We start from the raw sequence: 24,778 nt of genomic DNA on the forward strand, positions 1-24,778 counted from the left end.
ACTACGGTGTGCCCCATAATCGGAAAGTGGTTTTGACAAGTAAAAGCCCATAATTTAATTTTTAATTTTTGCACAATGCCCGTCCCCAAGTCGCTGACGTGGTTAATACAAAGCTGGCAGAGTTCAAGTGGGAAACGCTGCAACATCCGCCATACAGCTAAGACTAAGGCCTTACGACTTCCACATTTTGGGGCAAATGAAGAAACAGCTTAAGGGAAACAGATTAGTGTCGATACGGTGACGTGAAAGAGTCGGTTACAGATTTGTTGAAGCAGCAACCTAAGGAGTTTTATGAGACGGGAATCACCCGACTCGTTACTCAATGGGATAAATGTCTAAATGCTCATGGAGACTACTTTTAAATTAAGTACCCCGTTTGTCATATATTCGTATTGGCACACTTTCATTTGACTCGCCCTCGTACATTTTGCAGAACGGCTTTATATAGGTGCTCTCTGTTGGGACAATAATTTCGGTGCAATTACGATACACGACCGGTGACAGCTGCTCCTGCGTAATACATTTGGAATAAATGACAGCGTCATTGAGATTTTTCGCTGGCCGTTGCATATGTACAAAAATGTAAACAATGGTTGTTGAATGACAAAGTTTCATTAACATATTTGTCCTCAACTTGTTCACTTCATGGCCTTTACATTTTTGACATCAGTGGCATGCACTGCTTTGCTGGTTTCCAACTGATATAGTTCTAAGGATCGTGTGATATTTTCTTTACTTATTAAATAGGCAAAAACATGGAAGCATTGATAGCAGTCATTTTGAGCACAATTTCTGGCACATACGAGTAAATCTTCTTACTAAAAAATACATATATTACTTGTTTTGACAGCGCGTAGCGTTCAATAATTCGTTTGCAGCATGTTTGGCAATGGCAATGCAGTTATTATTCATGTATTTGATCGCTCAACAAATTGTTTAAGAGAAAGCTTTATCTCGGGCCCAACTCCGACGCGGCCTATTCAAATAAATGTAAAACGCAGAAACGCTTTTCTGAGACAACCCCTGGATCACTTTTAATGGAATTTGTTGAATTTGAGAAAGTTAACTTCTAGTATCTGTTGGAAGCGGAAGTTCGATTTAGGGCCTGAATTTCGTTTAAAATATTTTAAGATTTGAAAACGCGAAAAAAAAAATAGAAGCACGACGTGTACAAACTGAAAGCTCTTCATCAAAAACAGATATCGCCGTTCTTCAAACGGCATCTATTATAAGAGTCAAAGCGGACAAATCCGGTATGCCAATTTGTATCTTACGTGAATTACTTACGTAGGGCACAAGGGTTTTGCAAAAGCCGTATTTCGATAATGCTAAATTGTTTGAGATTCATTTGTAACATATCAATTTTGTCCGCTGTAGATGTACTATTAGATGCGATTCACAGAATTGTGATATTATTTTTCATTGTCGAGTTACAGAGTTTTAAACGTGATAGTTTCGCTTTCCGAAAATTTGAGATTTGTGCCAATTTTTGATAAAATCGACAACCTAAATGACTAATTCGAAGCCAGAAGACAGTAGAATCTAAGTTTTTCTTTTAAATGCAACAAACCTAATCAAATTTTGCGCAGTGGTTGCCGAGAAGAACTAATTCACCTTCTACATGTATTTAGATAGGAGCATCCGAGATAAAGCTTCCTCTTAAGGAGGTCAAGCTCCAACGTGAGCCCCCTCCCCCCCTCGCGAACGAAATTTCTGGCTGCGCCACTGACCAGATCGTTCAGGATTTCACTCAGCAAACTACAGACCTTGATATTGTTTTGCTTACTACATCTTTTAATGTCGGTTATGCATGCGATGTTTTTGGTCAATTATCTGCCCACAATTCTGCGTTAATTTCAGTTCCAAGCATAGTCCCTAAATCCCGCTATATCTACTGCACATTTCCTTACTTTAGCCGCGCTGATAATTTGGCAATAACAGACGCCCTATGCGATTCTTTTCATGAGCTTGAACTAATAAGTACCACTAGTGATACCAATACCTTGACAAGTTTCTTGGAAAATCTTGTCAGTAACTGCATTAACATTTTGATTCCTTCAAAAACAAAGAAAACAAACACCCGAATTCCTTGGCTGGCTAGGGATCTTTCGTATTGATCACGTCGTGTAGCCATATTACGTTGATCGAAGCGCTCCGGCGACTCAACAAATTCATACAGTTCCAGCGCTAAAAAGGAACTTTGTTCTAAAGTGGTTGCTGTAAAAAAATTTTATGACAAGGTAACCTTGCCGAAATCAATGAAGACTAATGCCCGTAAATTTAGAAAGCTATCCTACCACCCGGGTCATCCTCGGACACGTTAATAATTAACAATGTTGCAGTTTCTGATACGCAGACAATAGCTTCTTCTTTTAACACTTAGTTCCACTTTGTCTTTACGACTGATAACTCTGTAATCCCTCTTTTTGATTCTAGACCATACCCTCCAATCCACGATGTATCACTGCCTACTGTGGGTCATCATCATCATCATCAGCCTGGTTACGCCCACTGCAAGGCAAAGGCCTCTCCCATACGTCTCCAACTACCCCGGTCATGTGCTAATTGTGGCCATGTTGTCCCGGCCAATTTCTTAATCTCATTCGCCCACCTAACTTTCTGCCGCCCCCTGCGACGCGTCCCTTCCCTTGGAATCCATTCCGTAACCCTTAATGACCATCGGTTATCTTCCCTCCTCATTACATGTCCTGCCCATGCCCATATCTTTTTCTTGATTTCAACTAAGTTGTCATTAACTGGCGTTTGTTCCCTCACACAATCTGCTCTTTTCTTATCCCTTAACGTTACACCGATCATTCTTCTTTCCATAGCTCGTTGCGTCATCCTCAATTTAAGTAGAACCCTTTTCGTAAGCCTCGAGGTTTCTGCCCCGTGCGTGAGTACTGGTAAGACACAGCTATTACACACTTTTCTCTTGAGGGATAATGACAACTTGCTGTTCATGATCTGAGAATGCCTGCTAAATGCACCACAGCCCATTTCTATTCTTCTGATTATTTCATTCGCATTATCCGGATCCGCAGTCACTACCTACCCTAAGTAGATGTATTCCCTTACCACTTCCAGTGTCTCGCTACCTATCGTAGACTACTGTTCTCTTCCGAGACTGTTAAACATTACTTTAGCTTTCTGCACATTAATTTTTAGACCCACCCTTATGCTTTGCCTCTCCAGGTCAGTGAGCATGCATTGCAATTGGTCCCCTGAGTTACTAAGCAAGGCAGCATCATTAGCGAATCGCAAGTTACTAAGGTATTCTCCATTAACTCTCATCCCCAATTATTCCCAATCCAGGTCTCTGAATACCTTCTTTAAGCATGCTGTGAATAGCATTGGAGACGCCTTTCTTTATAGAGATTTTGTTGCTTTTTTCATGGAGGACTATGGTGGCTGTGTGGCCGCTACAGATATCTTTAAGTATCTTTACATACGGCTCGTCTACACCCTGATTCCGTAATGCCTCCATGACTGCTGAGGTTTTGAGTGAATCAAATGCTTTCTCGTAATCAATGAAATCTATATATAGGGGGTGGTTATATTCCGCACATTTCTCTATCACCTTATTGGTAGTGTGAATATGGTCCATTGCTGAGTAGCATTTACGAAATCTTGCCTGCTCCTTTGATTGACAGAAGTCTAAGGTCTTCCTGATTCTATTTGCGATTACCTTAGTAAATACTTTGTAGGCAACGGACCGTAAGCTGATCGGTCTATAATTTTTCTAGTGTTTGGCGTTTCCTTTCTTATGGATTAAGATTATGTTAGCGTTCTTCCAAGATTCCGGTAGGCTCGGGGTCATGAGATATTGCGTATAGAGGGTGGCCAGTTTCTGTAGAACAATCTGCCCACCATCCTTCAACAAATCTGCCGTTACCTGATCCTCCCCAGCTGCCTTCCCCCTTTGCGTAGCTCCCAAGGCTTTCGTTACTCCTTCCGGCGTTACTTGCGGGATGTCAAATTCCTATAGACTATCCCCTCTTCCATTATCGTCGTGGCCAGAAATTTCGTTCGGGGGGGGGGGGGGGAGGGGGCTCACGTTGGAGCTTGACCTCCTTAAGAGGAAGCTTTATCTCGGATGCTCCTATCTAAATATATGTAGCAGGTTAATTAGTTTTTCTCGGCAACCACTATACAAACTTTGATGAGGTTTGTTGCATTTAAAAGAAAAACTTAAATTCTACTGTCTTCTGGCTTCGAATTAGTCATTTAGGTTGTCGATTTTATCAAAAATTGGCACAAATCTCAAATTTTCAGAAAACGAAACTATCACGTTGAAAACTCTGTAACTCGACAATGAAAAATAATATCACAATTCTGTGAATCGCATCTAATAGTACATCTACAGCGGACAAAATTGATATGTTACAAATGAATCTCAAACAATTTAGCATTATCGAAATACGGCTTTTGCAGAACCCTTGTGCCCTACGTAAATAATTCACGTAAGATACAAATTGGCATACCGGATTTGTCCGCTTTGACTCTTATAATAGATGCCGTTTGAAGAACGGCGATATCTGTTTTTGATGAAGAGCTTTTAGTTTGTAAACATCGTGCTTCTATTTTTTTTTCGCATTTTCAAATCTTAAAAATATTTCAAACGAAATTCAGGCCCTAAATCGAACTTCCGCTTCCAACAGATACTAGAAGTTAACTTTCTCAAATTCAACAAATTTCATTAAAAGTGATACAGGGGTTGTCTCAGAAAAGCGTTTCTGCGTTTTACATTTATTTGAATAGGCCGCGCCGGAGTTGGGCCCGAGCTAAAGCTTCCACCTAAACAGTTTGTTGAGCCATCAAATACATGAATAATAACTGCATTGCCATTGCCAAACATGCTGCAAACGAATTATTGAACGCTACGCGCTGTCAAAACAAGTAATATATGTATTTTTTAGTAAGAAGATTTACTCGTATGTGCCAGAAATTGTCCTCAAAATGACTGCTATCAATGCTTCCATGTTTTTGCCTATTTAATAAGTAAAGAAAATATCACACGATCCTTAGAACTATATCAGTTGGAAACCAGCAAAGCAGTGCATGCCACTGATGTCAAAAATGTAAAGGCCATGAAGTGAACAAGTTGAGGACAAATATGTTAATGAAACTTTGTCATTCAACAACCATTGTTTACATTTTTGTACATATGCAACGGCCAGTGAAAAATCTCAATGATGCTGTCATTTATTCCAAATGTATTACGCAGGAGCAGCTGTCACCGGTCGTGTATCGTAATTGCACCGAAATTATTGTCCCAACAGAGAGCACCTATATAAAGCCGTTCTGCAAAATGTACGAGGGCGAGTCAAATGAAAGTGCGCCAATACGAATATATGACAAACGGGGTACTTAATTTAAAAGTAGTCTCCATGAGCATTTAGACATTTATCCCATTGAGTAACGAGTCGGGTGATTCCCGTCTCATAAAACTCCTTAGGTTGCTGCTTCAACAAATCTGTAACCGAATCTTTCACGTCACCGTATCGACACTAATCTGTTTCCCTTAAGCTGTTTCTTCATTTGCCCCAAAATGTGGAAGTCGCAAGGCCACAGGTCTTAGCTGTATGGCGGATGTTGCAGCGTTTCCCACTTGAACTTTGCCAGCTTTGTATTAACCACGTCAGCGACGTGGGGACGGGCATTGTGGAAAAATTAAAAATTAAATTATGGTTATGGGCTTTTACTTGTCAAAACCACTTTCCGATTATGAGGCACACCGTAGTGGAGGACTCCGGAAATTTCGACCACCTGGTGTTCTTTAACGTGCACCTAAATCTAAGTACACGGGCGTCCTCGTATTTCGCCCCCATCGGAATGCGGCCACCGTGGCCGGGATTCGATTCCGCGACATCGTGCTCAGCAGCCCAACACCATAGCCAGGTCGTGGAACAAGATGAACCCATCCGTTAATTTTTCACGTCGTTTGTTCTTGATTGCGACACGCAGCCGATCCGGCGTTTCACAATATCGGAAACGATTGACAGTCTCTCCGGCTTTAGAAAATTCCATCAGTAATGGCCCCTGACGATCGAAAAAAAATTGTCAACAACACATTTCCGGCAGAAATTACGGCCTTTGCTTTCTTTGGAGGCTGTGAATTCGAATGTTTCCACTGTAAGCTTTGTGGTCGTTCTTCAGGCTCGTAGTAGTGGCACCATCGTTCCTCCCCGATCACAATTGCAGACAAGAGGTCGTCACCCTCATTGTGATACCGGATCAGATGAGTCAAAGCAGCGCAGAACCTTCTTCTGGCGGTGGTTCAAAATCTTGGGCATCCATTGCGCACACAACAGCCGATGACCAAGATGTTCATGAATTATGGTGTGAACCAAACCGCGACTGATGTTCACACGGTCTGCCCGTTCATCGATGTTTATCCTCCGTACTTGTCTTATCAGCTCATCAACTTTTGCACTTGTGCTGGGGGTGATTGCACGATGGCTTTGGGGCGATCTTGGACCGTCTTTGCAACGTTCACGTGCTCTTTCAACCGTTTGCTCCAATGCTTCACAGTGTCCAATGAAATGCAATGTTCAATGTACACGGCAGCCGTACGGCGAATAATTTCCTTCTGGGAAACACCTTCAGCTGTCAAAACATTCACAGCACCCCGCTGCTCAACTTCTGGAGTGTCCATTACGTCACGCAACCATGTTCAGTCCAGTGTATGAGAGCATTAAATAACATTTACCCTCACATCTGCGTGTCACTTTTGCAAATGAAAGATGCCTGTGTGCTACGCGCATGCCTCGCAGATAATGAACCGAATCATTATTGCACGGGGAGGGTAGGCTCACTTTCATTGAACTCGCCCTCGCTCATTGGAAATGCGAAGATACAATGGAATATACAAATGCTTGATAAAGGGCAAAAAAGTGTCACTGGAACGAAAGTTCACTGCATGTATACACAAAAGCTCGAAACAAGGTATTTAAATATACTTATAAGTCTCCAATAAATCTATGTATCTAAGAAAAAGTCACTGTATACAATGCGTCAAACAAGGCAAATAAACATGTATCGCAAACACAGATTCACAGAATCCTAGATCCCGCGCCTATTCCATCCACTCCACCCGATGTATCGCGTGTGACGGAAGGCGGCGCGCTTGCTCCCCGCTTTGCTCCTTTGCGCACGCAAGACTGAGCCACCATCGTCGGGTCACCCATTCCACTCCCCCCCCCCCCCCCCTACTCTTTCACTCGCACATACAGCATTCGGCGCGCGGTCACAACGTTATTGACCTATGGATGGATGATACGAAACATGAGGGCGACGGCAACAGCTGGAATGCGCCTGGAGTCTTCATGTAATTGCTATCACAATAATATAATAATAGTGTCCGGCAACCGAAGCGTGCCGTGGCCGATTACTTTCCGCAAAACAAGTAACGAACTGCCACCATACGACAATTCGCTGCACCGCAACAATGTATCTTTTTTTTTTCCTTTAGTGGGGCGGGGGCACCGAAATGAAAAAAAATAACGCAAATGAGAGTATGTTGGCCACAATCCAATGCCTACTTTGGGCACTTAATGTGGCTACCGAATGAATATCGAAGAAAACGTGAGACGCTTGGTCCACCGAAAAAAAAATTAAATTATGGGGCTTTACGCGCCAAAACCACTTTCTGATTATGAGGCACGCTGTAGTGGAGGACTTCTGAAATTTCGCCCACCTGGGGTTCTTTAACGTGCACCTATATCTAAGTACACGGGTGTTTTCGCATTTCGCCCCCAGCTTGGTCCACCGAGAACCATACGCTCGGTATTTTACACCGGCGAGGTTCCGGAGAGGTTGCGCTCAAGCGAAGACGGTGTAATCCGTCAAGTCTTCACAGTGATGGCGGTGAGCGACCATTGTTTCTTTTTCTCGTCTGCTAGCCAGAAAGCATCCAAAACTCTGCCAGGCGAACATTCACTCGGGCCATAGAAAACCAAACGCGCACCGAAGTACGCCGCGCGGTGGTTTCGGGGCAACAAAAGAAAAACGCATGCGCTCTGGCAGGCTCTGGCAGCCCGCGGGTAGGGTAGCGAGAAATAAAAAAACTTAAGAGGCTCAATATGTCCTCACGATTAAAAGTCAAAGTAGAAAAAATGAATAAGAACGTAGTTACCCTGGCTTGCTTTAGTGTCTTGACATGGTTGCTTTGGCGTAGGTGAAAAAAAAAATGCTGATATTTTTTTATGCGACATGACGGCACAATTGAACCACCACAACGCTTCGGCTCATCGTATCCCGCTGCGTGTTTTGTCAACTTGTCTGATAGTGTGTTCATTTGGGTTGTCTTGTATGTTCCAATCTAAGACATTAAAAAAGTCAATGCACCTTTGGAGTCAAATGTTTATAAGAACATTAAGCCCACAAAGTTCCGCAGTTGAAAATCTAAAGCAAGACTTTGGAAATATCAGTGCACCTTTCGCATCAAAATTTTATTAGAACTTTATGCCCATAAAGTGTCGAAATTGAAATCCAAGCGCTCCCGATTCCGCGGCCTCAGCGAGATGCCGCGACGAGCCCGCCCGCCACGCCTTTGGAACTTTGTGCTCGGATGGAGCTCCTTGCGTTACGATATGTGACTCCCGGTGCATGTGCGTTGCCGCGAAATCCAGCCCGATTTCGCAATGTTCGTGCTAAAATGTTTTTTTTTCGAGCGTGAAAAGGACATTCTAGACAAAATCTAGCATGACTTCCGGCGCCGGGGGTTGTTTTCGAGAGCGGTGCATGGACAGCACGAAAGAAGTTTTTTTTTTTTGGAGGGGGGGGGGGGGCCGAAGCCCCATAAGCCCCCCTCTGGCTACGCCCCTGGTCGTGGGTTTCACTGGTACTGTATAAATCTCTACAGAAATCCTCAGCCACTTGAACTATCTCATCCATATTAGTAATGACATTCTCGGGTTTGTCTCTTAACGCATACATCTGATTCTTGCCTATGCCTAGTTTCTTCACTGCTTTTAGGCTTCCTCCGTTCCTGAGAGCATGTTCAATTATATCCGTATTATACTTTCTTATGTCAGCTGTCTTAAGCTTGCTGATTAACTTGGAAAGTTCTGCCAGTTATTTTCTAGCTGTAGGGCTAGAGCCTTTTTCATACATTGGAGTTTCTTAATCAGCTCTTTCGTCTCCTGCGATACTTACTGGTATCCTGTCTAAGGAATTTACCACCGACTTCTATTGCACACTTCTTAATGATGCCCATAACATTGTCATTCATTGTTTCAAGACTAAGGTCTTCTTCCTGAGTTAAAGCCAAATATCTGTTCTGTAGCTTGATCCGGAATCCCTATATTGTCCATCTTACCGCTAACTCTTTGATCGGCTTCCTAAGTACCAGTTCATTCCGTTCCCTCCTCAAGTCTAGGCTTATTCAAGTTCTTACCATCCTATGGTCACTGCAGCGCACCTTGCCGAGCACGTCCACATGTTGTATGATGCGAAGGTTAGCGCAGAGTATGAAGTCCATTTCATTTCTAGTCTCGCCATTCGGGCTCCTCGACGTCCACTTTCGGCTATCCCGCTTGCGGAAGAAGGCATTCATTATCCTCGTATTATTCCGTTCTGCAAACTCTACTAATAAATCTCACCTGCTGATCCTAGAACCTATGCCATATTTCCCCACTGACTTCTCTCCAGCCTGCTTCTTGCCTACCCTGGCATTGAAGTCGCCCATCAGTATAGCGTATTTTGTTTTGACTTTACGCATCGCCGATTGCACGTCTTCATGGAAGCTTTCGACTTCGTGTTCATCATGACTGGATGTATGCGTAGGCCTGTACGACCTTCAATTTGTACCTCTTATTGAGTTTCACAAAAATACCTGCCACCCTCTCGTTAATGCTATAGAATTCCTGTATGTTACCAGCTATATTATTATTAATCAGGAATCCGACTCCTAGCTCTCGTCTCTCTGCTAAGCCTCGGCAGCATAGGACGTGGCCGCTTTTTAGCACTATATATGCTTCTTTTGTCCTCTTAACCCCACTGATCCCTATTATATCCCATTTGCTGCCCTCTAATTCCTCCAATAGCACTGCTAGACTCACCTCACTAGATAACGTTCTAGCGTCAAACGTTGCCAGGTTCAGATTCCATTGGCGGCCTGTCCGGAGCCTGTGATTCTTAGCACCCTCTGCTGCGTTGCAGGTCTGACCGCCGCCGTGGTCAGTTGCAGCTGCTGGGAACTGAGGGCCGAGGTTTGATTGCTGTATTCATATAGGAGGTTGTGGCCAAGTACTGCACCAGGGTGGCCAATACTATTCTGGTGAGGGCTCCTGAGGGTGTACTTAACTTAATCCTAGACTTAAAAATAAAAAAGTCGTGTGGTCCTGACGGTATCCCGACTGTTTTTCTCGTTCGATACTCTCTTTTGTGCAGCAGATATCTAACAACTATCTTCAGAAAACCTCTCTCAACCACCACTGTTCCTCCCTCGTGAAAACTTGTTTCGATTCTCCCTTTATTTAAGTCAGGTAACGTTCAGTTGTTATCTAACTATAGGTCCATTTCCTTAACAGTATATTCATGTAAATTACTACAACACATTATCGTTAACCATATTGTGGAATTTCTTGAAACTAACAAAATTTTATGCACTTTCTAGCATGGTTTTAAACGTGGCCTCTTCACTATAACACAACTGACAGAATTCGTTCAGCGCATCAGGAGCTCCTTAGACATAGGCAACCAGATTGATGCTAATTTTATAGACATTGCAAAGGCCTTCTACACTGCCTCATACCGAAAATTATGCACAAGCTGCCCCGCTATAATAAAAAAGGCATCTTTGGTTGGCTGGATATCAGACCTTCTTTCCCAGCGTTCGCAATATGTACGTTTCAACTCTACTAACCCTTGGTGTCTGAGGGGTTCCCCGAGGCTCAGTACTGGGTCTTTTTTTATTTCTGATTTGTATTAACCATCTCCCCCTACTCGCTTCAGTTAAAATACGCCTTCTTGCAGGCCATTGCGTTTATATCATTCAATTAAATATCCTACTGTTCATGTTGTCTTTAGCAATACTTTCGCTGACTTCTGTAACTGGTCGAAAGCACGGCAAATGAATATCAATTTTTGCAAAACTGTCTCCATGTCCTTTATACGACGCTCATGCCCTTCCTTCTGGACCTATTTCTTTAATAATATTACTTTATATAGAGTGTTCGAATTCAAATGTTTATGTATCCTACTAACACAGGATTTGTCATGGTGAAAACACACTGATGTCACCTGTAACAAGGCCCTTAAAGGACTAGGTTACTTATATTGTACGCTGCGTCTTGCTCCTCAAGAAACCAAATTTCTAACATATAAAAACCTCGTTCACCCCATTCTCGAATATGGCTGTGTTGTATGGAATCCATATAAACACTGTGATGTCAAAAAACTAGAATCTGTGCAAAAGAAGGCAGAGCGTTTTGTTTGTAGGAGACATGACAAGGACTTTTCGCTGTCTAGCTCTCTTCCCCTACTTGGTCATACTCATCTTGCAGAGCGTCGCAAGCTTGGATGCCTGAAATTCCTTCACGCGTTAATCAATTATCCTTGTATCTCCTCTCTAGATAGCTGTTTGACTTTTTTCGAAACTCTCATCTACAAGGAGTTACCACGCTTTAAATATGTCAACCCTTTTTGTCCGTACTGATTCCTCTAAATACAGCTTTTTTCCATTAAAAATTTAAGTCTGGAATTCATTACTGGGCAACATCCAATCACCACCACTTAAACAACTCATGCAAGCTTGTTTATAAATGTTTGTATGTTTGCTGTTCGTCCCACTCCTGCAATAGCCTCACTGAGGTTGCAGTATGTATAACTAACTAACTAACTAACTAACTAACTAACTAACTAACTAACTAACTAACTAACTAACTAACTAACTAACTAACTAACTAACTAACTAACTAACTAACTAACTAACTAACTAACTAACTAACTAACTAACTAACTAACTAACTAACTAACTAACTAACTAACTAACTAACTAACTAACTAACTAACTAACTAACTAACTAACTAACTAACTAACTAAAATAAGGTGAGAGTATGTACAGGCGCTACCTTAGTGCCGACAATACATTGTGTAAACAAAGAAAATAAAAAGAAAGTGCAATACATGTTATTCCAACGTAAAGGGAACATTATTTCACGCTTAAATCGAAATACAGGTCAAGGCAACCAAATTGCACCAAATAAACAACGTTAAATTAAACGATAATCTAGCGATAAACGATAAACTAGCGTTACGTAAATTTTCTTTTAGAACTACAAATGCGGTTAAAGCTTGCACAAAGGACGAATTTTTATGAAGAAATATGATGCACGACGTTGCTTGTGGGTATCACAAGCCTCTTAAATTCACTGCGCAATTAAAGATAATCTGTATCGAAAAGCTAAAAGGCAAGCGTTTAATACACGACTAAAGCGCCTTACGAGAACATCTCTGCGCAGTTAGACAGTGCTCTGAAGCAAGGGAAAAAAAAGAAAGATGTTTTGAGCGCCAATTGAGGCATGCACAAACGCTAAGCAGAAATGGATTGTGATAAGTTCCTAAATCGAAGCAACAAGACATCTATCGTTGAGACTATCACTATCGAAAACAGGGTCTCACAAAACACCGAAGAAATGAGCAGTGTGTTTGTAAGTTTTTTCCGTTTCGGAAATCAACCTATGTCCTACAGTGCCAAACTAGAAAGGCAGCCACGATCTTGCTTCCTACCGCCTTGCACAGCTGAAGAAGTGTTAACTTTGAAGCAATTGTCTCATTCCCTTTTATTAATGGACGGTTTGCAAAATAGTGAGCGCCATCTGGCGCACAACAGGCAAAGCTGCAGTGCTCTGCGTGCGAGAGTATGTGGTTAGACAGCGAGTTTCGTTTCTCGGCTGCTGCCTGGCCTCTGCCGCGGCAACCGCGTGTGTTCATGACGTCGAAAATAATTGAAGACGCCGTCACTCCGTTCCAGTTTTCGTGCATGTCATAGACCTCCGACTTCTCGTAGCGTACCACTCAAACTGATCGCGTGTGGAAATATCTGCTTTCTATAACTGCCACTATTCTCCAGGCTCATCGAGGCTCGGCACTGAATGACAATTACGTTAAAGATATCGTATATTTGGGGCTGCTGATGCCAGCACGGGACTGATGCGAGCGAAATACACTCCTTCAACAAAGAGCGGCGGAGCGCGCATCGTCGAAACACGCTGTGTCGCCGAGTGTCCACACTTGGTTTCGCAGACTGGCCAAGCGCAGCTACCACCGTGCAAGGTTTGCTCTTTGCTGCCGACACAGTATAGAGAGAACCAACTCTGCGTTCAGTTAACCGCGACATAATCGTCCAGACGCTAATATACTCACGAAAATAAACACTTTATGGCCCGCTCCGTTTTCATTACCAGCGCAGTCGGCTGCTGCTTCGACAACCGGAAGCTAGGCCTGCCGGCTCGAGCGATCGGCGCGCCTGCCGACAAAGACAGCGCGCCGAGCGTGATGTTCCGCTTAGGAGAGTTTATCCTACTAATATGGCCCATCTGGAACAAAGCAAAGCTTCACGGAGCTGTTTGACTTGTTACGACGGTCCTTTTTTCGCGCACGGCAAATACGGGAATGTCTCAAACGACGCACCGTTCTCTCGACGCACTAATTGCCATCAATGAAGACGGTAGGCCTCGCTCGCTAACGTGGGTGTCGCCGGTTACGAAGAAGCTTCTGCTGGGAATTGAACGCATAGTTTTCTGCGAGCTCTTCGACTCATGTATCAATATTAAAAGGCTAAATAAGAAATACATTTGGCTATCTGTACACCGTTGGCAGGAAAGAGCAAACCAGCCGAACTACGTCGCACGGTGGTCGCTCCGCGCTGCCTGTCGGTCGCACCAACTGCCCTCGAATGGTGTGTTTCGATCACTTCAGTGGCGTAGTACTAGGCGCTGATTGTCATATGAGGCGCACTTTCGACATCACTTTATAATATTTAGTATAATAACATGTCAGCGACAACTGATCGAGTGACACCACTGCGCGTTCGCAAGCGCTGGCCGTCCTCGTCCATCTTGAGCTTTCCCTATTCCGGCAAAATGCGGCTGCGTTTAAGGGTGTCTCGAAGCTTGCAGGCCGAAATAACCTCGCTGCGCTGGCATATGACAATTCAGTAGCAGCAAATAACGCGATGAGAACCGGCTCTGCGAGGAGCGAGCAAGTTGTGTGCTGTGATGGCATCTCCGGCCGTCGCTTATCCATGCTGCTTTCCTCGCCGGATAGCTCTTCTCAGACGGAAACTGAAATAAACTCATGCTCCATTTGCTAGTGAAACACTTTGTGCACAATACGCAACACAACGAGCCGTCCTTTTCACGAAAATACCGCGATCATAACCACCAGAAACCGTCGTCTCAAGGCGCGCTGTAGCTGCGTTGGTTGTTCGTCTGCTTCTCGTACCTAACCATGTAGAGGGCGCTCGTGACAGCCGTGTTCGCGCATGCGCAACAGTATTTTTGCAAACCGTCAATTACTTCTCTCCACCATGCGGCTTTCCGTACAACTCTTACGTCAAACTATTGCCTTTGCTTCGAGTTGTTGAGAAATTCGACTTCGCCCTGCTATCTGCCTGGTTAGCTCAGATGGTAGAGTGGTTGCCCCGGAAAGGCGGTGATCCCGGGTTCGAGTCCCGGAGCAGGACGAATTTTTCTTCAGCTGCTAGGCTTTCCTCTCGAGAATCCCGCATGGTTTTCCTTTGTAGCAATTAGCTACGTTTGGGTGAATGTCTCATTTCTCTTTATTGAGCGTTAACTATCATTAGTAATTTAAAAAATACAGGCGCTGGTCTAGACAACATTACACTCAATACATATTAAATCGGTCAAATATGTCGTAGCTGAAGCCATATAGTCAACCTCATTTTTTAGCAAAGGAATATTTTCCAACCAACTGAACATAGTTAAAGCAATTCCTATACTAAAGAAGGGAGACCCCACGTTGGTAGAAAATTATACACCGATTTCTGTGCTTCCGTTTACCAGCAAAATAGTTGAAAAAAAATGAAATTTGCATTCTGGCTATAAACCTAAATTTAATATACTGTCTTTGTCACAGTTCGGGTTTCGCGCGGGTCTTTCGACAGAACACGCAGTTATTAGCTTCACTGACTGGATTAAAACACGGCTGGACAAGGAATTAATAGCAGGATCAGTCTTGAGATTGATAATAAAAAAGCCTTTGACAACACTAACCATCAAATTTTGTTTTCTAAGTTAGAAAGTTATGGCATAACTGGGGCCGCTTTTAGTACATCTTAAGAATTATTTTTGTAACAGATATCAAAGAGCTTTCATTATTGGCGCCTTTTCCCAACAAAGGCTTCTCACTACTGGAGTGCGAAAGGGATCAATTCTTGGTCCGCTCTTATTCTTTACATTTATTAATGATCTAACCAGTTATTTATATAGTTACAAGTGTTTTCCTTAAGTCGATGATACGACGATTGTAATATCTGCAATAAACCCCATTGAACTTTTAGATAAATAGACTACACTGTACCCCGGCTGGAAAAGTGGTGTCATAAAAATATAAAGATTATATAAGCATAAACTCTGCTAAGTCTCAGTTTAAAGTTTTCCATTCTCCTCCAAAATCTATGACAGCTGATTTACCCATGCGCATAAGCAAGTTCCAATTAAGCAAATTTTCTCTGCTAAGTTTCTAGGAATCATTCCAGATTCCATTCTAAAATTTGATGCTCACATTGATTCACTTAAGAAAATTGGCTTTGGCATAAGATCTTTAATTAATGCTCGTTCAGCTTTTAGAATCAGTACAATTCTCTTACTTTACCACGCTTTGATCCACACACACTATAAATATTATATTACTGCTTGGGGAAATACTTATTATACTCATATGTCTCGTTTGGTTAGTATCGAAAAACGGGCATTGAAAATTATAACATTTACAGCCCCTCTTTCATCATCTCAGCCCCTATTTCTAAAATTTGGTGTACTTCCTGTTGTTTCTACATATAAAGCTAGTCTGATGGTCCTGTTGTATAACGTAATCGACCGTCAAGTTTCCATTGATGCTTTTCCAATTCAACGATTCACAAATATTTTTATTTATTTATTTATTTATACAAGTACCTGCAGCACCACAAGGGCATTATTGCAGGGGAGGACAAATTGAAGAAAAATGAACATGTGACAAGAACTTGATACAGCTAAGCACAGGTGGTAAAAGTAACAAAATACGTAACATCGATGAGTCATCTCGACGGCAAAACGGTCTTCAGGGAAATGCGGTGCAAAATTGCAAGACAGAAATGGAAAGGGTACACTATCGCATGAAGTGCAATGCCAGCCAAATGATATAAAGAAAACGGGATGATACACTATGACAGACTACGTGACAATAAAGACAGAAACTCTGAACACGTTTTACATTCACCAGTGCTCCTGGGAAGCATATTCCAGTGTGCGGAAGCATGCGGAAAAAATGAATTACGGTAGACATCAGTACGACAGCGCATTTCAAGAACTTTCAGCTCGTGATCACATCGTTTAGAGATGAAGTGGGGAGGGAAAATGTACAAGTTCTTATTTATTCCTGTGAGATCAGAGTAGATTCGGATAAAAAGTTCTAATTTTAATAAAGATAACGATCCAACTAGCTTTGCTTTGTCAAATAACTTTCTCTTACCAAAAGTCACTACAACTTATGGTAAACAAACAGCCTGTTTTAGTGCTATTTTCATTTGGAACAATTTAAAACCTGATTTAATAATGTTATCGGTGGGCCGTTTTAGATCGTCTTCGAAAACGTATTTACTTCCATCACTTTATTTCGTATATTAATCAGTTTCACGTTGTCTCTATCGATGTTCTTCTATGTTCTTTTTAATCATAATGTTACGGGGATGTTGGGAATATAGAAACGCTGTATTCACGATATATTGTCACGGGTATACGAATATTTATAAGATGTATTTACAAGGCATATATAAACAGCAGCCGAGAATCCCGAGAGGCTGTTGCCACTTTGTCGTCTTTACCATCGATGACCTTGTCCTCTTTTCCACCGTAGCAAGATGAGTCAGAGTAGTTAAGATGGCTGACCACCAATAACACGCAGCAGTCAGCGTCCGTTTTGCCCTATTTTTGCCCTATCTGTTTCTCTATCTGGCATTTTTTTTGTCTACCACATTCATGTTTTCTGTACATTTTGTCTCGCATATTGCTCGTTAAATGCACCAGTAAGAAAGCTCTCTATCTGTTCCTGGGCACTATAATAAACATTTGAATGATTGATTATTATCGTAGTATAACGAAATTATAGAAATCCGCAGACTACAATAAGCCTCTCTATATGGCTTTCATAGATTAAGAAAAAAGCACTTGATTCAGTAGAGATACCAGCAATCATAGAGGCATTGCGGAATCAAGGAGTAAAGACCGCTTATGTGAATAGCGTCGAAAATATCTACGGAGACTCCACAGACACCTTAATTATACACAAGAAAAGTAGGAAGATACCTATGAAGAAAGGGGTCAGACAAGGAGACACAATCTCTCCAATGCTATTCACTGCATGCTTGGAAGAAGTATTCAAGCTACTAAACTGGGAAGGTTTAGGAGCATAGATCGACGGCGAATACCTGAGCAACCTTCGGTTTGCCGATGACATCGTTCTATTCAACAACGCTGCGGACGAGTTACAACAAATGATTGAGGACCTTAACAGGGAGAGTGTAAGAGTGGGGCTGAAGATTAATATGTAGAAGACAAAGATAATGATAAATAACCGGGCAAGGGAACAAGAGTTCAAGATCGCAAGTCAGCCTGTAGAGTCTGCGAAGGCGTACTTTTGCCTAGGTCAACTAAACACAGGGAACCCTGACCATGAGAAGGAAATTCACAGAAGAATAAAAATGGGTTCTATCGCATACGGCAGACATCGTGAGCTTCTGAATGGGAGCTTACCGTTATCATTGAAAAGGAAAGTATACAGTCAGTGCATTTTACCGGTGCTGACGTATGGCGCAGACTTAGAGACTGACAAAGAAGCTTGAGAACAAGTTAAGGACCGCGCAAAGGGTGATGGAACGAAAAATGCTAGGCATAACTTTTAAGAGACAGAAAGGCAGCGGTTTGGATCAGAGAGCAAAGGCGTATAGACGGTATTCTAACAGACATCAGGAAAAAGAAATGGCGCTGGGCAGGTCATGTAATGCACAGATTAGATAACCGTTGGACCATTAGGGTGACAGAATGGGTACCAAGAGAAGGGAAGTGCAGTAGAGGACGGGAGAAGACTAGGTGGTGCGACAAAATTAGGAAATTTTCGGGTGCTCGTTGGAATAGGTTGGCGCAGGACAGGGGTAATTGGAGATCGCAGGGAGAGGCCTTCGTCCTGAAGTGGCCCTAATACAAGCTGCTGCTGCTGCTGCTGATGATGATGATAAAATTGTGCGTTTTAAGTATGTACTAGTATATTATTTCAATGCTAGCTTTTGTGCAATTAGAAAAAAGGCATGCATTAAGAAAGAGCAATAATATGCTATGCGCCTGATCATATGCATTGTGCTATTAATTTTTTCTGAGTTATAATAATGGCTGGCTACTGTATCCAGTGTTGCGCAATGAAATAATATGCCACAGCCATTATTGTGTGCCTCACAGAACAAATTGAATATATCTTTCTCAGTCAAAACATCATAGCAGGCTGAAACCAATAAACTGGCTTCTTTTTGTAGTGACGAAGTGTATAAATTGTGAAAATAACCTGTTTATATATAAATAGTTCTTAAATTATGCAAATGAGCTGCCCCCATAGATTCGAATAAGCGTTTTAATAGTGCGACTTGGCAAAGGGCAACAAAAAGACCCCTATTTAAACCCTCGAATTCTCAAGCTGGTGTTATCTGACGGTATGTCATTTCATTAATGTCCAGAAAGAGAAACTTGACGTGTTGAAACCAGTTACAATGTAACAAGGCCTTTACTCTGCGAAAATGTTTTCTAGCAATACACTCAATGTGAAGGCCTCCCGTTGCGGTGTTGATGCATCAAAACAACCTAGAATAATAAATGAGGTGCTCCATGGGCAAGATTTGATAGAATCAAGAATCGGGAGGAGACAAGCTATGAATTACGTAAATTTTAGCTATTCTAGATGTTTCTTTGTGCAACATGTGTTTCAATTCTTTTTTTTGCTTGATTTTCTCAGAACCCACTTGTTCACTTTTCTTTCATGCACCAAAAAGCCTGATTATATTGACACGGATAGTTTATCTGTATCTGGTTAACGTATTTTCACCGGCTAAAAATGTTAAACGTTATCGCTCTGCGCAGGATGCGCCTGAACGTATCGCAAGTTTCGCGAATGTTATGGATGGTTCTGTCGGTTGTCTGTTGTCGACGAACCTCGTACGACCTGATTGCATACGCAACAGGAATTGAGTAGTGGTTTCTGGAAGGCGCGCGGGCACTAGCGAATACGCTGGAACTTTCGACGACTGATGTATGCAAACCGACGCGCTTGACCCGCAGATGAAATTTTCGACGATTGCCGGCAATGCTTGCCGCTATCGTTGCGTTGCGCTAGCGTTGCAGCATGTTTCACCGTCACTACTAGTGACAACATTTCCAACACAGAATTTTTCAATGATACTTCGCACGCCTAATTCTTACATAGTTGGCTGTGCAATGATGCTAATAAAAAAATGGCTGTGGCTTAGGTAAGGTTAAGCCCAGGATGCGAAGCATACTAGCCTTTATTTTAGTTGTTGAACCACTGTTTAGCCTGGTGAACTGCTGTTGCTTGGCTATATTTGGTTCGGCTAGACGAAGAAACAACTCATGCATTACTGCTTCGCCTTCAAGAGTGGAACGCGACAGCGTTCCCGTCGACCCGCCAAGGGGTGTAAGACAATGGGCTACAGGGCAGCGACTACGCGCCCCGCATTGGACGCGGTGAGTGTCGAGCAAAGCAGCGTTTGGCGCGGCAACGAAATGTGCGCCTGAGCAAGAGACGCACGCCTTAGAAACAGCTCGTTTCTAAGGCAACACCGCATTCACTAGAGGCGCTTTTGTACCGCTTTGAAGCATCGTACTCGTGGCTCAGTGGTAGCGTCTCTGTCCCACACTCCGGAGACCCTGGTTCGATTCCCACCCAGCCCGTCTTGCAAGAGTTGAGCCAAAGCCACTTCTCCTCTGTCGTGACGTCACGGTGTCACGTGGTTTCAAGGCGACACCGCCGCGCCTGAGGAGCTGGGTTGAGCTCTCGTAATATGCTTGGCATAAAAATGAAATGGTAAAACAGTTTTTGATATGATATGGAATCGTCGTGCAGGTGTTTGCAAAGCGATCTTGTAGACAGACGACGCGCGAGCGCTGATGTCGGTATTTTGTGCACTATCACGGCCGCTTTATTCAGCGCAGTGGCACTATTGTTACTTCAAAGATAAAAAGAAACTTTTGCGGCAGGCGTACATTCATTATTCAAGCGTATTTTTTCATATCTGCAAGAGCATACAGATCACTAACTTTAGAAGAGTTAAGTGCTGGGCTAGTTGGTGATCTTGCATACTGAAAAGATTTTTGCGCCAAAAAACAACACACACAAGAAAGACGACTATACACCACGGGCGCTACTTCAACTTTTTAATGAGGGTGAAAGCACTCTACATATATAGCCCTCCACAACACCGCGCATGTGTAAAAGGCAACATGGAGTACAAGGTTTTATCAGAGTAGGCGTGATAGAAACTTCAGCTCAGCATCGTAAAGAAAAACCGACGTATCACTAACACAGTTCGGACCCGCTTTCTTGATGTAGAAGGCTTCCAATGTTTCACGTGATGTCTGATGCTTGCCTCTACCCAAAATCCTCGCATCGCGGAACCGTGGAAAACAATCGGTGCAAGCCCTGCAGTGATCCACAAGTCGCTCACCTTCATTATTCTTTATAGCTTTTGCATGTTTCCTAAGTCGGTCGTTGACACAACACCCCGTCTGTCCAATGTAGGATTTCCCACAGGACAGAGGAATTTCATATACCACGTTTGTGGCACACTTTACGAAACGCTGACCATGTTTCTTCTGACAGCCAGACATTTGGCTTTCGCAAGTTATGCGACGGCTTAGCTGAGCAAGTTTTTGGGGAGCGGAGAACACCACCGGTACATTATACCGTTAGCCATTTGTTTCAGGCTGTGCGTGACTTTATGGATGTATGGGACCACTATAGGCCACTCTTTCTTCTTCGGCTCTACCCTACTTACCCCAGCCTTCAACTTCTTCAAAAGCGTTTCTGCCACAGGGACCAAGACCGACTCAGGGAAGCCAGCTGCAACGAGCCTGCCCAATTGATTGTCAAAACTTGCTTGCATCTCATGGACACACGACTTCCGGAGCGAAGACTCCAGGCAGAGGTTGGCAATGCCTCTTTTCACTACCTTTGAGTGGGCCGAATTGTACGGCAAAGAGTCCTTTTTGTGCACGAGGGGAGTAAGCCCAACAAATGTGCCCATCTGAAAACTTTACTGTAAATCTAAAAACTGAAGCAAACCATTATGCGGTAGCTCATAAGTAAAACAAAGCCCTTTCCCCAGTTTCAATACGAGTGCACGACCTCTAAATGCAGGGAGGAATCACCCGTTCCCTCGCCTTTAATTAAAATGGGCGCGGCTAAGACCTTGGGAGGAGCCGGTAACCAATTGGGTGAACTTGATTGGATCGCCTCCAATATCTGCCGTTCCCCACCACAGGGAACTAGGGAAATGAGGTTATTTAAACGCAGGTTTTAGACCGAGCTGGGCAGTCTAGGGTCTAGAAGCTGAGCCTACAATCTGCTGAAAAGCGTCAATGAGCTAGTGCCATCCAGTATCGCCTGGGCCGCCTAGCAGCGTCTGAACTGCGAGTTACTAGTCGGCGAAAGAGACGACAAACCAACGTCTGCAATGGAGCTCACACTTGTTCCCCTCACGTTAGCTCACCCTGCTCGAGGGAAGACGTCAGACCTAGACTCCCGGGAAAGTCAGCCCAGCAGTGGCATCCACCGCAAAGAGATCGGCTTGCCAGCGTTCTTCGGGAAAGCTTTGCCGTCGACTCCACGCTTTATGGACTTTCTGTTGCGGCCCGGCCATGCGCATGCCATCGTTTGTTTTCTTTTGAACTCTGTTGAGTTGACCACCGATAACTGTGTTTTGTGTAGTGTCAATTTCTATGCTTATTGTTAACTGTTCGTTGTATTTCTTTTGTATTCACCATCGATCTAGATTAACTGCATGTGTGTTAGTGTTCTTGTGTTTTTGTGTTTCGTTTAAATTGTGTGTCGTTGTCAGTCTATAAATATTTTTTTTTCTTTCTTTCTCCCGACTCTTTCTCCTTGACTGTGTTCGCTTGAGTACGGAACAACCAACCGACTTCCCCGTCGACGACTTCGCGCCGACGGTGAACGGGTGACAAGCCGTGACAGAAACACTGTATTTACAATATATATATAAGATAAGTCAGAGTAGTTAAGATGGCTGACCACCAACAACACGCAGCAGCCAGCGTCTCGCGATCTTCTTCCTCTCTCTTCTTCCATCCTTCCGTAACAATATATTGTATTTTTATCAATTCATTCCTGTGCTTACTGAAATTATTTTATCCTATTCTGATAGGAGGCCCTTCCGGAGTTTTTATCTTGGGGCCTCCTTGTGAGAATATATCACCTTCATATATGTATTGTATCTTGCATTTATGGTAATGCACTTGAAACTTGAAACCCACCCAACAGAGCAACCGAAAACTCAAATTGCAGTAGACAATTTTTTAAGATACCTTTTGACTGAGCCAAAAATAATTCGTCAAACATTTCTTGCGCATAGACACACCGTCGTGCCTCACCATGCCTAGGTGATGAGCGTTAACGCGCTTGCTGTCCCTCAAAAGCCGCGAGGATGCATATTTCTCTATGAATTGGTCGTTCCAAAAATTACGGAGAACGACAGTTTGCTTGTATAAGGATTGAAATGAAGAGAAACCCAACGTCGAAAAGAAATAGTCATCTGACAGCTGGCCACATCCATACGCAACACTTTTCAACATATTTTTTGATGAACTGTCAATTCTCGTTTGCCATTGCAAGGCGCAGAGAGCGAATGCGGTGATTCCGTACCGTGCTATGCTGTACACGCGAGAGCATGCGCTACGGTTTTCTTCAGAGATGATGGTGTGAAACCTTTTATGTTAAAAAGCGATCAAGTGACGCTTCTGAGTTTACCATACAGATAGGCCAGATGATGATGCCACGACATGCTGCTATCAAGAAATAAACCAGGATATCGCACACAGTCTACATACCTAACAGGGGTACATGTATATGAAACACAGTGCTGATCATGCAAGTATACTGGGATCTTTATCGCTGCGGTCTTCAAGGGACTTCTAAAACATATTATCTGTGTCTTGCTCATATTTACGTTAATACAGTTTTTCGCAAACGAGTGCATTAAACTATGTCTTGCATTTTGCAGGGCACCCACAGCCTTTTCATAAATTAAATGCTTTGTTAAAATTACCGTATCGTCTGCACACTGATAGACAGTGCCTTTAGAAATTACTGTAGGAAGATCGTTTATGAATATATTAAACAATAAGGTTGACAAAATCGGTCTCTGGGGAACACCGGCTGTATGCCATTGCTTGCTACTGACGGTTTCCTTGTCGGCCATAACTATTTGCGACCTACCACACATGTAGTTTCGCAGTCCGTTGTGAAATGGCCCTCTGAATCCCATCAAAATTAGTTTCGCCAGTGGGATGCTATGGTTCTCTGTATCAAAGGCTTTGGCTACGTCTAGAAACAGCGCAAAGGTGAATAAGTTGTGCGGAATATGCTTCATCTGAGAGTTCTTCTGATGGTGCTGTGGTACCTCGATTCGGAACAAAACCAAACTGCCTGGGCAACCTTTAGTTGCCCTTTTCTTGTGCTACCTGATTCCAAGTTGTGCCCGCGAATTCCCTCATTTTATCACACCACCTGATCCGTCCTAGACTGCACTTCCCTTCCCTTGGTACCCATCCCGTAACGTTAATAGACCACTGGTTATTCGCCATACGCATTACACGGCCTGCCCAGCTTCTTTTCCAGACATCTCGCTCATCACTCATGACCCTTTACCGTACTTGCTTCCCTATAAATTACTTCTATTTTCTGGTTCAGGAAGCAATCAATCAAAGTCCTCCGCCATGCAGGTTCACTGCGCACATCTGTTTGCCTGGCATTAGGGTGTGTCCTACTCATGCGAATCAAAACTTACTCGTTGAAGGGTGAGTTGTCTATAGGGAGTTATGATGTGCTTTCTCAAGCAGCCTCTTACGAGCTTCCGTAGCTTCTCCACAAACCACCTTGTTGCACACGGGTGGTATAGCATCACCACGGCTCCGTGCTGCGCGAGAGAAAAAAAGAAGGCATCGATTGAAGATTGACAGTGAAGAAACAGTTCTCACTTACCGAAGTCTGAGGCATCTTTTGCACCTACTGGAGATTAGCTCCGATACAGGCTGCAGAAGCTATTTTTTGCAAACTACTTTGTGACGGTACGAGCATATTCACAAGTCGTGTTTATCGGAGCCCAAATTCTGGTGATGCTTCTATCAGTGTCATTCATGATCACATGGAACGTCACGTGTTTGATTCCCGCGTTGTCCTCATGGGTGATTGTAATCTGCCGGACATTAACCGGAATAGTATGTTTGACCTCATGCTAACCTTCAATCTTCATCA

The 24,778-nt window shown here is 43.2% G+C and overlaps 1 protein-coding gene across 3 annotated transcripts in view; it reads right to left on the reverse strand.

Moving 5' to 3' along the window:
* Positions 1–24,778, reverse strand: part of LOC135897324 (uncharacterized) — a 297,711-nt gene that overhangs the window by 51,606 nt on the left and 221,327 nt on the right. For all 3 annotated transcript variants that reach the window (XM_065425928.1, XM_065425927.1, XM_065425929.1), the window contains one exon: positions 24,312–24,440. In XM_065425928.1, the coding sequence (XP_065282000.1) occupies positions 24,312–24,440 (129 nt within the window). The remainder of the gene's footprint in view (positions 1–24,311; positions 24,441–24,778) is intronic.

The sequence above is a fragment of the Dermacentor albipictus genome, chromosome 2, assembly GCF_038994185.2.
Source record: "Dermacentor albipictus isolate Rhodes 1998 colony chromosome 2, USDA_Dalb.pri_finalv2, whole genome shotgun sequence".
Classification (NCBI taxonomy): domain Eukaryota; kingdom Metazoa; phylum Arthropoda; class Arachnida; order Ixodida; family Ixodidae; genus Dermacentor; species Dermacentor albipictus.